Source organism: Lissotriton vulgaris, chromosome 1_2 (assembly GCF_964263255.1).
Source record: "Lissotriton vulgaris chromosome 1_2, aLisVul1.2, whole genome shotgun sequence".
NCBI classification, from domain to species: Eukaryota; Metazoa; Chordata; class Amphibia; order Caudata; family Salamandridae; genus Lissotriton; species Lissotriton vulgaris.
In genome coordinates, this window is record NC_141686.1 from 128,502,576 (window position 1) to 128,515,628 (window position 13,053).

General features: G+C 48.2%; 1 protein-coding gene across 2 annotated transcripts in view; it reads left to right on the plus strand.

Annotated features, from left to right (window-relative positions):
- Nucleotides 1-8,048: 8,048 nt before the first annotated feature.
- Nucleotides 8,049-13,053, plus strand: part of DGKI (diacylglycerol kinase iota) — a 689,048-nt gene continuing 684,043 nt past the window's right edge. For both annotated transcript variants that reach the window (XM_086952973.1, XM_086952974.1), the window contains exon 1: nt 8,049-11,483. In XM_086952973.1, the coding sequence (XP_086809099.1) occupies nt 10,624-11,483 (860 nt within the window). In that variant the 5' untranslated portion in view covers nt 8,049-10,623. The remainder of the gene's footprint in view (nt 11,484-13,053) is intronic.

Genomic DNA, 13,053 nt, shown 5'->3' on the forward strand with positions numbered 1-13,053 from the left:
CACCCATGATGCGCTGTATTTACAATGCGGCGCGCCATGGCGCAGGAATAAACAGATGCGTGTCGCATCTAGGGAGTGAAGTTGGCGCAGTGCTGAAGTTGTGTTGTATGTGGCACGCAACTCCAGCACTTTTCCAACTTGCCCTATCTGTTAACGTGGAGCCTCAAGCCTTACGCCTGCTTCAAGCAGGCGCAGGGTTTTGACGCATCAGCGTTAGTAAAGTGACTTGGTAAAAATCTTGTAGATTTCACTCAGTCACTTTCATGGGGCGTTCCTGCGACGGAACGCCCCCCCTTCGTGGAAACACCCACATGAAACCTGACGCAGGTTTCATGTGGTGCAGGGCTTCACAGCGTGACGCATCTCTCAGATGCGTCACGCTGTAAATACCCCGCACCATGGCGCATCTTTTGCGCCACCGCTGCGTCACAAAAGGGCCGCAACGGCAGCGTAAAAGAGGTGCAAGGGGCTTGTAAATCTGCCCCTAAGTGCCAGGGCCCCGACCAGGAGGCCACTGCAGCTTGCACAACACATAGCCCCTGTCATCGCTGCCAAAACAACTACTAACCATCTTGCTCGCCTGCGACAGTTCAGGTTATTACTGGTACCTAAGTGAAAGGAATGGCTGGGGAGGCAGGTATTAGTCATTTTTAATGTATATTGTGTTCATAAACCACAGTTGTTCTGCTAATCTCTAATCCGTCATACGTGCAGTGTTGACAATTAGGTGCTGGTGCTGAGCATCAGAAACCACCAGCTAAAATTAAGCACTGTAGCCATTGTCCTTGAGGGAGACACTTCCCACTTCACTCCTCTTGCTGTAAGGCTGTTCCCGGTGGCAGTGATCATTGCTGTTGGGGGTTTAGCGTGTTTTGCAGCCCAGCTTGTTATACAGTTCAGCAGCCCCAGTAATAAGGACTCTTCTCCCCCTCATCCCAAGTGCATGAGGCTATGAGACTTAGTCGGACAGCAAGTATACAAAATATTATGTTATGTTAAGTAGATTTATAAAGCGCAGTCTGGCCCGGCAGGGTGTGCAGGTGCCGGTGGATGCATGTCTACAGGATGCATGCCTACAGAAATTACAGGGCTTGATCACACCCAATGTCTTTCTCCATGGCATGAGAAGAAACTACTCTTCTTCTCGCCCTAGCAGCCCCCTAAAAGGTAAGCGAGACACAGAATACATTTTGTGAGCATGCTGGCAGCTGAGAAAATACAGATTCTGCAGAATTTCTTTTCCTGTGGGTTGACCTTAAGCGTGGGTGAGCGCTCCACTTAGAAACACAGCAAGAGGTAGTGTGAACAAAGTGTGTAATCTTGTACCTTATCTGTCTTCCAAACTGAGCACACTCGGACGAAAGAGACTTTTTAGCAATGATATTAAATCATAGATCATACCATGACTTGAAAACCTGGTAGTGTTCAACCAGTGTCCTGCAGAGTCGGGTTGTGAGGATCCTTTTTGATACAGTGTAAAATCCTGCTTGAGTGTCAAATCCCACTTGACAGGTCTGTTGAGATTACATATAACACTTTGGAGCGCACCTGACAGGCAGAGACCTAGATGCCAAGATAATTTCTGTGTATCCACAGTCTGGTTTCTGTAGATCTGCTTTGTCCCACCAGACTTCTGCCTCTAGATTTTACTTATAACACTTGGGGCACACTTGAAAAGAAGGGAAACAGGATGCCAAAACAATTCTTGTGTAGTCACTGTCTGGTTCCTAGAAAACCTCACTTTGGTTCTACCAGGCTTTTATCTCAGGGTTTATTGTGGGTAAAGTGGCTGCCCGAGTTGGATTTTAGTGTTAAGATCTGGGAGGACACTAGGATTACCTTAGTACTCTTCCCATACACATCCCCAACCCACAGAGTCCAAGTTTAATGTGACCAAAGACCTTCACCATCTTGAACATGCCCAAAGTGGGTAGAGTTGGCCGGAGGAACTTTTACTTCATGGGTAAGGGTGTGCCAGGCATACATGTAGCATCTACAGTCACTCACTTCAGAACACTCATAGCCCTGAGAAAGATCAGAAAAAGGGCTTGACCTGCTGTCTTTGACCATAGAGGAGCTCTGAATGACTGGACAAGCTACCTCTTATACCCTGTACAAATAAGTAGACTCCAGGGTTATAAGACTGACCTCCTGTTCAAGCTATAGGGATACAGCAACCTAAAAGAGGCTTTTCCTGCAACTGCCCACCTGACCAGTGGCTACTGGACTTGATTGGATGGACAATGCTTTTGGCCCAGGCTGACACCCTGTGCGAATCTAAGTGCCTCCTCTAAGGTCCTGAAGGGCTCTAGAAGTGTACGTTTGTAGTAGAGTGGGACTTAGAAGACTAAGTCAGAAGGTACAATCTTTGACTAAGGCGAACCTGGTTAGTTGTCCGACACACGCTCTACCGTGGCCAGCCTCAAATAGTGTCTAGGTCCTAGTCTGCTGTGACAATTGACTATCATTGGCACTTTATTCTTCTTGACACTTATCGGGCCCTTACTGGATTTCTGTCATTTCAGTGTAATTTCGTTTATTACATTTTACTCTACTTTTCTAACCAAGTTTGGGATTTTTATTGTTTTGCATTTGACTTTACTTCTGTTTTGATGCTGCTTAATCCCCGCCCACTCTTCAGAACGCCCGCACCACGGCGGAACGTCCGCCGCGGTAACAGGTTAACTACTTCACACATTGCCTCTAAGTTAAACCTGTCTGCTCTGTGCCATTGTTACTAGGGGGTTGAACTCGAGTTCATTTAGTGGCTTTAGTGGTTGATGCTGACAAGGGTTGTGATTGTGCCTTGAAGTGGGTGGTCACCCACCCAATTAATAATCCAATTCCTACAAGTCAAAGTCAATGGAAGAAGTACATACAAAAGAAAGGCTGCAAGTGGGGACTTGGAGATAGGTCTGCAGAACCAGAAGGGAGGCCCAGCTCGTGAGAGTCTCTGGAGCACAGGGACATATTTGGTTTACGTGAACCAGGGCTGGGGGCTCCGGTGTTCTTGCAGGATCTTTCTGACATGGTTGCGCCCACTTTTTGTCAGTGTAATTAGACTATAGTACACTGGGATCCTGCTAACCAGGACCCCAGTGTCAGTGCTCTTGTCTCTAAATGTACTTGGTAAGTACTTTGTACACCCCACAATTGGCATACTCGTGTACTCCTGTAAGTGCCTAGTGTATGGTACTAAGGTACACAGGGCATTGGTACACCAGGGGTGTCCCATGGACTACAGCATGTATCATGCCACCCATGGGAGCATGGAAACTGTGACAACAGGACTGCCATTGCAGCCTGTGTGGAATGGGGATTGCACATTTCGCTGCAGATATACTATTTACCTTATATCCCAGTCACTGCACTTAAAACCTATAAGTTACCCCTAAGGTAGCCCATTCAGTCCAAGGGCAGGGTGCATGGCTCTAAGCGTGTGAGTGCCCCTGCATGAGCAGAGGCACCTCATAAACACCGGACTCCTTTCTCTTGGCTTTGTAAGTGCAGGGAAGCCATCTTAAAGAATGTAGTGGACACTGGTCAACACAAGATGTCCAACTACATAATGGCTTCACCGAACCTGGTCATGTTTGGTATCAAACATGTTGGAATCATGCAACTACACCGATTCCAGTGTTAGTTGCATGATACTATGTACTGGGGGGCTCATCAGAAGATCCCTCCATAACTACCTGTGTAGCCTTGCAGGGTCTGGGTGCAAGCCAGTGCTGCCGCCAATTCCAAACACTATTCTGCCCTCCTGCTGATGAGCCTAACTCGGGCAGGGGAAAGCAGAACAATGGATTTCCTGTAGAGGAGAGGTGTCACCACCTCTCCTTTTGAAATAAGTGTCTCTGGGCTAGGGTGGGGGTGCTTTCGAGCGCCTTGAGACTGCTTTGAAGGGCACATTTGGTGCCCTCCTTTCATAAACCAGTTTACTCCAGTACAGGAGCCCTTGGCTCCCGCTCTGGAGCAAAACCACACAAAGGACAAAGGAGTGACCACCCCCTGTCCGGCTCTTCCCCCTGGAGGTGCCCAGGGCTCTACTAGGAGGCCGCTTAATTCAGCCATCTTGAAAGCAAGAAAAACAGAGGCCCCTTTGAGCATTTGACTGGTCAGTCCACCAGGGTAGCGTTCCTGACCCCTCCTGGTGGATGGGTCACTGCAGAAGTTGTTTCACCACTCTTCCTGGGTTCCTTAAGGGCTCCCCTGAGGGTAAATCCCTAGATTTGCCTGAACAAGTGTTCCACTGCAATACTCATCTTCAGGACCCTCCACAAGACTCTTCTGCTGCTGGACACTGGACTCTGCTGTTGGGCTCAAGACAAGACCACCTCTAGTAGGAAGGCTCCTTCTTTAACTTTGTCTCCGTGCTTTGCACCCATCCTGTAACGTGTGGCCATGCATCCTCCAGAATCACAAGGACTTTGTGTGCATCAAGGACAGTTGAAGACACTCCCCTGCACCAGCAGGCACCTCAACGACGATGACCAGTGTGTGGATCCTGCTGTCCCATGGACTCTCCAAGGATCTGCAACACAGGCGGTGGTTTGAGGGCTCTCCCACGGCCAGCCGGCCGGAGAGTGGGGCTCTCACCTAAAGGGGGTCAGAAACTGATCTGTGGTGGCAAGCTGGGTGATACCAGTCAGTCAGCATACTAGAGGACTAGTCAGTTTTCTGAAGACACCTCTAAAGTGCCCCCTGGGTGCATGTCATAATAAATCTAGTAGTGGCATCAGTACAGATGTATCAAGACAAGGTATTTGATACCAAACACCATTGGTTTCAGTGCAGCCATTGTCTAGCTGGGTAACTCATGTGCCCAGTACATGTCCTTAAGATGGCTGCCTGATCACTTGCAATATTTAGTAATGTAACTAGACATCACAGGGGCCCTCACATATAAAATAATGCACCCTGTCTTAGGGCTCTAAGGCCTGCTGTAGGGGTGACTTACATATAGTATATGCAGTGTACCTTGGCATGTCGTGTTTTCAAAATGGTTTGCACTATTTCATGCATCCTGCAATGGTAGTGCATGCAGTTTCATGTGGCATAATACATGCTGCAGCCCATAGGGGACCCTCTTTAGTACCCATGCCCTGGGTAACAGGAATACCATTTACTAGGGACTTACAGGGGTGCTAAAGTCCTTGCCAATTAGGTTACAATTAGACATTTATCTTTTTTTAAGGGAAAGAACACTGGCACAGGGGGCCTGATTAGTAGTGACCCAGTGCACATTCAGTCAAAAAAGGACCAGTACTGGGTACAAAAGTGGGATGACCATGTCAAAAAGGGCACTTTCCCACAGGGTGCTAGTCACGGTATAACAATTTATCATTACATTTCCACATATCATACTTTAAATACAGACAAAACACAACTACATTTCACCAGTTCAGCAAGATTTGCACCGGCTCCCACTGGAGTACATAATAAAATTCAAAACTGGCTGCATCACTACAGTGCTTAATTTGAGCTGGTGGTTGCCAATGGGGGCCACTGCACTTATTTTTCAGCATCAAAAATGTACAGAGAACAAAAGATGGAAAAAACACACAAAGTGGAAAGGAGGAAGAGAAAGACAGGACAACTGCTACTAAGGGAGAAAATAGGAACCTGCAAGGAAGGGATAAAGGAGTGTCAGGTGGTGGATTAAAAAGGCATGATATGGATTTAATAGTATGCAGCCTTGGTATTCGGAGCACCAACATTTAATTGCTCCGGCCACAGGCTTCTGAGCAAAGCTTTGGCAATGGCACTTATTTTTTTACAAAGTAAGCGCGGCATACATCACAGAGCTTTCCTTCGGAGGAGGCCCAACTAGCTGATAAACTTTTTAAAGCACTCTGAAGACTCCGGAATCAACACCATACTTCGAGAACAAGATCGACACATAACGGACACTTCAGTGTTGTAACACAGGCACCCCGCAGCCCCCTCGTTGTCGGGGGGCAAAACTACAGAGGGGCCCCCTCAGCACAGAACTCTGGCCATAGAGATCCCAAATTAGTCCGGAGGGGGCCCCTCGCCGTCCTTGCAGGGGGCCCCCTCAATTTACATTACACCAGGGGCCGATGCTTCATGGGAGCGCAACCAGCTTGGGTAACTCTCTACCAACCCTCTTGAGACAAAGACCACACGCGTTCAGAAGACGCTTAAAAACTTTCCTCTTCACAAAAAACTTAAACTAAGAATTATCACAAAGCTACTGAACCAAATCTTCTCTTTTCTCTTAATTTGTCACACTCATCTCAAAGCCGTCCAACTTGCCTTGTCCATTTTGTGTAAATATATCACACTTACCTTCACCATATCCCCAGGACATTGCTACTGTTTAGCAATTAGTGAGCCTATATTCCCTCTATCATTTTAAAAGAATGTCAATTGCTGCCGCAAAACTATATAAAAATAAAGTAAATTAAGGTCAGTTATGGTGGGGGGGGCGTATATCCAGCTGGGAACTGTTGCATAAACTAAAATTTCACCCCCTCCCCCCAAGGTATGCAGTAAACATTTTTTGAGACAGGAAGGCTGGCATTGCTTTGTAGTCAGGGTTGTAGCTACCATTGGTGCAGCAGGTGCAGTGCACCGGGGTCCAGACTCCTTGAGGAGCCCGTTGAACCCTGATAATTCTGTATTTTAGTACCCCAGTCGTAGCCAAATGGGCAGTTTTTCCTAGCTTCCAACAGGGCCCACTGCATCCTTGATACGCTACTGTTTGTAGTACCTACCATATTTAGATTATTCTTTTTTAACCTGATTTAGTTTTTTTTAACTAATTGCCTTCTGTGGATGGTGACAAAATATAAATATATTTATTTATATATATATGTTTTTTTAATATAATGCGCACAGCTACCCCCATCGGTTTCCCGGCGCACAGTCAGCAAGGTAGGGAATTTTGGAAGTGGCAGATTAAAAAAGCCAGGTCTTGATGATGATGTACAAGCTCTCAAATGCTCTGGAAGGGAGTTCCATAATTTTGGGCCTAACTAATATAGTCACCGAGGCCTGGCATCTAAGTAGGAAGTTCACGTTGGAGAAGCCTTTTATTGTCATGATATGATCCCTCCTGTTTAAAGTTTCCCAGATTAAGGCTGTGTGTGCATACGTCATTGCGTGTTGCCCCCCACATGCCACTTTCAGCTGCTTTAACCGTCACCATAAGAGGCTTTCAGGAGGTCAGGGAAGGAATGAGAGGGGGAAAGTTGCAAAAAAATGTGTGGGCAGCCGTTCGAATGCAGGGAGGGGCCTGGACTCTGTTAGAAAGTTGGCCTCAGCGTGCATTTGAGGAATCCGTACCATAAAACCCTAAAGTAAGAGGGACTGAACAGCAGACCTTGAGGCACAGGAAACCCTCGGGGAGGCCGGGCCTCGTGTGGCGCGAGGACAGCTGCCTGCGGTGCAGCCGCGCCGAGGAGAGCTGACTTCCTCGCGCTGAGGGGCTTTCCCACACACACGCTGGAGGCCCTCCCCCGGCACTGCCTGGCTCTCAGCCTCGCTCCCAGCCCCGAGCTGTGACCTACGGAGCGGAGAGGAGGGCGGCCCTGTCTGTGAGAGGGTGGGGAGAGGGGGGAGTGTGAAGCGGCGCTCGCGGGACTTTTCACCTCAGCCCGGGGTGCGGTGCGCAGGTGCCTGCAACTTCAGGAGCCGAGAGCAGGACGGCCCGTCACCAGGCAGGGGTCTGACTGCAGCTAGAGTGCCCCACCCAGGCCCCCCAAGGCACAGACCCCCGGACGCAGAAACATGCAGCGCCTCGTGGGACCGCAGCTGGGCTTTTGTGAGTGAGGAGCCCTGAGCGCAAAGCGGACGCGCACCCACTGAGCTGCAGGGCCAACACTGCCGGGAGTGTGCCTGAGCTGTGGACCCCGGACCCAGCACTGCCCGGGAGTGTGCCTGAGCTGTGGACCCCGGACCCAGCACTGCCCGGGAGTGTGCCTGAGCTGTGGACCCCGGACCCAGCTCTGCCCGGGAGTGTGCCTGCGCTGTGTACCCCGGACCCAGCTCTGCCCGGGAGTGTGCCTGAGCTGTGTACCTGCCTTGGACAGTCCTTAATGTCCCACAGCTCTGGACTCCCGACCCCGCACTGCATAAACGGCTCCTATGGTCGACAGCTGAGGACCCTGGACTGTCCCTGAGATGTGCAGCTCAGGAAGCCAGACCTAGCACTTGGTAGGACTGTCCCTAGGCCTAGAAAGGAGAGCTCTGGACCAAGAGATGCGTGGGATGTCTCTAGGACCTACAACTGAGACCCTGGACCCGGCCCTGCATAGCGCCTGGTGTGACAGTACCTAAGGCTTAAAAAGGAGAGCTCTGGACCAAGAAATGCGTGGGATGTCTCTGAGGCCTACAACTGAGGAGACAGAAGACTCCGCAGCAAGCACTGTCCCCTGACCTCAGAGCCACCATTGTGTGAGGCAACGTCTGAGGCCTACAACTGAGGACCCTGGATCCCCCCACTGCCAGGGACTGTAGCTAAGTATCTACAGTTGAGGAGAATCTCAGACCCAGGACTGTGTGGGAGTGTAACGAGGTTTCAGCAGCCGAGGAGAACCACAGACCCAATACTACTTGGGACAGTACTTAAGGCCTACATCTGAACACTGTTGACCGAGCATTACATGCACCTCTATCCAGGGCCAACAGAGTGAGGGCCGCAGACCCAGTGCTGCTTGGGACTTTAACTAGGTGTCTACAGCTGAGGACCCCTCTGTGGAACTGTGACTCATTCCTGCAGACTGAGTATCCCTGCTTACCCCGCTCTGCAAGACACACCGCAGACGGAACCCTGCTGGGGACTGTAACTAGGGCCTACAAGTGACGACACCAAGCCCAACATTCTGTGGGACTGACACTAGGGATTGCAACTGAGAACCCCAGCCATGACCACCACAAGAGACTAAATAGTTGTTTACAGCTGAGGATTCCAAGCACTGCACTGTGGAGCTGTAACTAGAACCCCAAAACCCAAGTGTTGTATCGAACCACAGCTAGTTGTCAACAACCAAGACTATGACAACATTATAGCAATGGCAACACAGCATGACACCATTGGAAAGTCTCGGTTGCAGAGCTCGACCAGCCCTACTGAACTGGATCGCATGATCCATGTAGATGTTTAGAGTTTTTATAAAACTCTTTAATACTGTGGCTATTGGCCTAGCGGTTAGTAGTCCACTTTAAGGCACTCCCAATTCTGACAAATAGCGGAATTTAATCATTTAGAGAAAAAAAAATGAATTGTTCAGAATCACACAATGTGCTTGAATGGAGAAGCCAGGATTAGAAATCGGGCCATCGGATAACACACCAATTAGAAGCCATCAACCCCATCCCTAGACCACATCACATGCTTGAACTAGCATTGCATTGAGCTGGGTAGTTGCCTAAGTCTGCCAGTACAGAGAGGAACCTAAACTCGACATTTGTGTCTAAAACCACAGGTCTTACCTACAGTGTGTGAAGTCTCAACAACCCCTCTGGTTGAGGCTAAGCCTCTCAGGCTTAATCAACAAAGGAAATCGAGGCATCTGAAATGGCTTAATCTGGCTTAATCATTTTATTGTCATCCATAAAACCGGTAACATTGCAAAACTGAGTGTGACGCTCCCCTTGTCACTCACAATTGTGCACAGCACGTGCGGCACTCTGAACGTGCTCGCTGAGTTTCTCCCCAGATTTGCACTGCAGCCCCAGTGAGTCTGAACACGGAGGTGGGGGGTGAAGAGGCCGAGTGCTGTTTGCGCACACACCAGCTGTTCCTTAATCCACACTGACCTTCTAGTTCCAGCCGCCCTGTCAGACAGGAGAGGTATGCAGACCCCAAAGACAGGCAGGAGGCAGGGACAGGCAGCGTGGGAACCGGGAACGGAGGAGAGAGGCAAGGGGAAGGAAGGACGAGGAGAGGAAGGCCATTGAAGGGGGCGACTGAACCTCAAGGCAGAAAATTGAGGATCGTACGTGAAAAGGAGGCCGAAGGAAAATGTTTAAATTGAGGGACAAAGGTAGAAGGTGGGGGCACTTAGGAGAAATATTGTAAAGGTCGAGGAAAAAAGAATACAGGAAGGGAATACCTGAAAGGAGATGAGCAAAGGGGAAAAAGAAGAGAGGCTAAAAAGAGAGAGCTTCAACACTCTAAAAAAACTCTCAAATCAAGGCAGAAGTTAAATAAACTGTGCCTTCCACATCCAAAAATATTGCTAAACCCTTCTCTCCACGTTATTCGTTGACAACCTTCAACCTGCCCCAGAGTAGCTGAACAGCCACCCCCCACTGGCCTAATCAATCACTCACCACCCACTTTGATCTCTTAATTATAAACTCATTCATCTCTGTTGCTTCCCTCATCAATCATCCTCATTCGTCCCTAATCAATAACGTTTGTGAGTAATGCAGATTCAGTAACCAACACTGCACATTACCTACAGTCTTTCATCTAGTAAATATTTTAGCCTCCCCTGCTCTCCTAAGCCTTAGCCAGCAACTCTCCCTTCCCTAATACATCATTTTGTGATAATAAATCACCAATCACCCATTCTGTTTGCCTGTTCAATAGGAGAGCTCTGTGGTGTCCCTTGACCAATTGCACTTTTGATAGTGCCTTTTCAGTGCACCATGGAGAAGATATTCTGTGGTCATTTTAAGAAGCAGCCGCCAGAGCCATGTCGGGCTGACAGAAAGAGACGGCCCAGTCTAGCAGTGACGGCAACCAAGGTGCGCAGAAAATCTAGTGTTGGTATTCCATCTCAGGAACTTTTGGCCCAAAGAAGGAAGTCCATTGGGCAAAGGTCCTCGTGCTGGGGAAGAGGGACCAGGGGGCGGCGGAAATCAAGCACTGCCCCGCTGCAAGTCAACCCGCGTTTCTCTGTCAGGGGCCGGAAGGCAAGAAGGTTTGGGTCTACAGAACTTGGTAGTCTACAGTGGAGCGATTGGACAAAATCACGAATCCTCGAAAGTGGCAGCGAGGAACCAGGATGCATCGACCCTGGATGTGATGATGGAAAGAGCCCAAGCATCTCTAGCCCAGTTATCGATGACCAACGCTTTGGGGCAGCCAGTGGTAGTCATGACTTGCGGTGGATCGCCAGAGCTATTCCCAAGTCATTGTTAGTGGCTTTGACGGCCCATTCCCATGTACGCCAAAGTCCTGACCCACGGGATGTTATGGGACCGAAGGCCTATGCAAGAAGACGACTGGCCACCTGGTCCCACTCACCCTTTGATGAGGTGGATAGTGAGACACCCACTGAGTGGGAAGATGCCTTCCATGATCAAGATGATGCAAGTACTGTTGTTTCACACACAAACAAACCCTCAGAACCGTTGTCGAGGACCGGGGCATTGGTACGTAGAAGCCCTTCCTGTCGCAGGTTTCAACGCCTGGCCCGGACTCTGAGTCATGAATCTGGAGTGCCGCAGGATTCAACCACTCTCCTGAGGACATTGCATGGACATCCTTGGAGGCCAAGCGTGAAGTACGTAAGTCTGTTGAAGCTATGTCTGGTATTTCCCCTTAGTTGTATACGCAGTGTCTCACCCTAAAATGTATGCAATATTCCGCCCTACTGTTTAATCAGTGATTGGCCCTAATGTGAAGGGTGTTCATTGGTATATGTCCGACCCACAGAATTTGCATGCTATATTTCAAAATTCCTGCAATTAAAAGACAGCCCAGAAATATTGTAAAATATCACACAATGTGTTGCTTTAAGATTTTCTTCAACTATTGTTTTAAATCTGTCTCATTATTGGATAAAAATCCTGTTTACTGAGTATTCAACCAGATGCAGACGTCCCTGGAAAACAAAATCTCTCTCTAAAGCATGGTGTTGGTTTGCAGTTTCTGTGGGGGTGTTAGAGGAGAGAGCCTGGCGTGCATAGATATATTTCCCTGTAAGGGAAGAAGTCTTCGCTCCACTTGTTCAAATAAGCAGACACTCAGTGGAAAAGCACGAGGAGTCTGAGTGAAGGTAGCTCCCGCCTGGCCCTGGGCCACGAGAGGCACCTTCGCCAAGTCATGGCTGGTATCCAACAGCTCTTTGCATGTCAGGCTTCTAAAGTTTGCGCTTTCTAATGCATGAATAGCCAGGATTGGATGAAAATAGATGCAAGGCATGACATTTGCAGGACTTCAGACAAGGTATGATTGCTAGGGTGAAAACCCCTCTCCAGGTTACTAACAGAGGTTTGTGAAATTTGTGCAAATTGCTTTTGCGCAATTACTGTAAAATTACACTGTATTATATCAAATGTAAATCTTTCAAATTGTGCTATATTTAGTGGCGTAGTGAGGTAATGCAAAAATCCCCATATTTGGCGAATTACTCCGCTGTAATTTAAATTTCTCCCAGGCCTAGTTATTATAAACACTGTCTCCAGTACTGAACTTTTCACATATAGACCGTTGGTTTCTGTTCTGAAGTCCAATTCATTCAGTTGAAGCAAAACTAGACTACGATACCCAGAATGCATTAGGCTATCACACAAATGCCCAGGACTGCTAATAATGTCTGTAAATGACCTTGAGGAGTCAGTAATCCTGACAGTTGTCGAATCTGCACCGATGAAATACTGCATATATGGTTGAAAATGTGATATAATGCAGATAAGCTGAGATGCAGTAGGTCATATGGACCACCAAGTGTTTCACATATTATATGCTCTACGTTACAGATTGAATACGTCATGTGAGCAGATAAAGGATCCATAATGTGCAGCTAGGAATTTGTTTACAGTGTAGACTAGTTGTGCAGCATCGATATGCAATGGTGTCACTCAGGATGGTACATATTGTGCATTGCTGATAGGTTGAGTTCTGTTGATAAGCACAAATGCCACTTGTGATGGCAAATATCTTGCAGTTAACAAACTCAAATATTATTGGTATTCCAAACATTGTGCCGTGTTGGTGGAAATTACTGTGAAATGTTTTTTACATTTTTTTAGAGTTTTATATAGCGCAAACTAGACCCGAGGATATCGGGTATCAGAGCGCTTTACATGAGCACCAGTTTTGTTAGAGATGAACACATTCCTTTTTTTAGG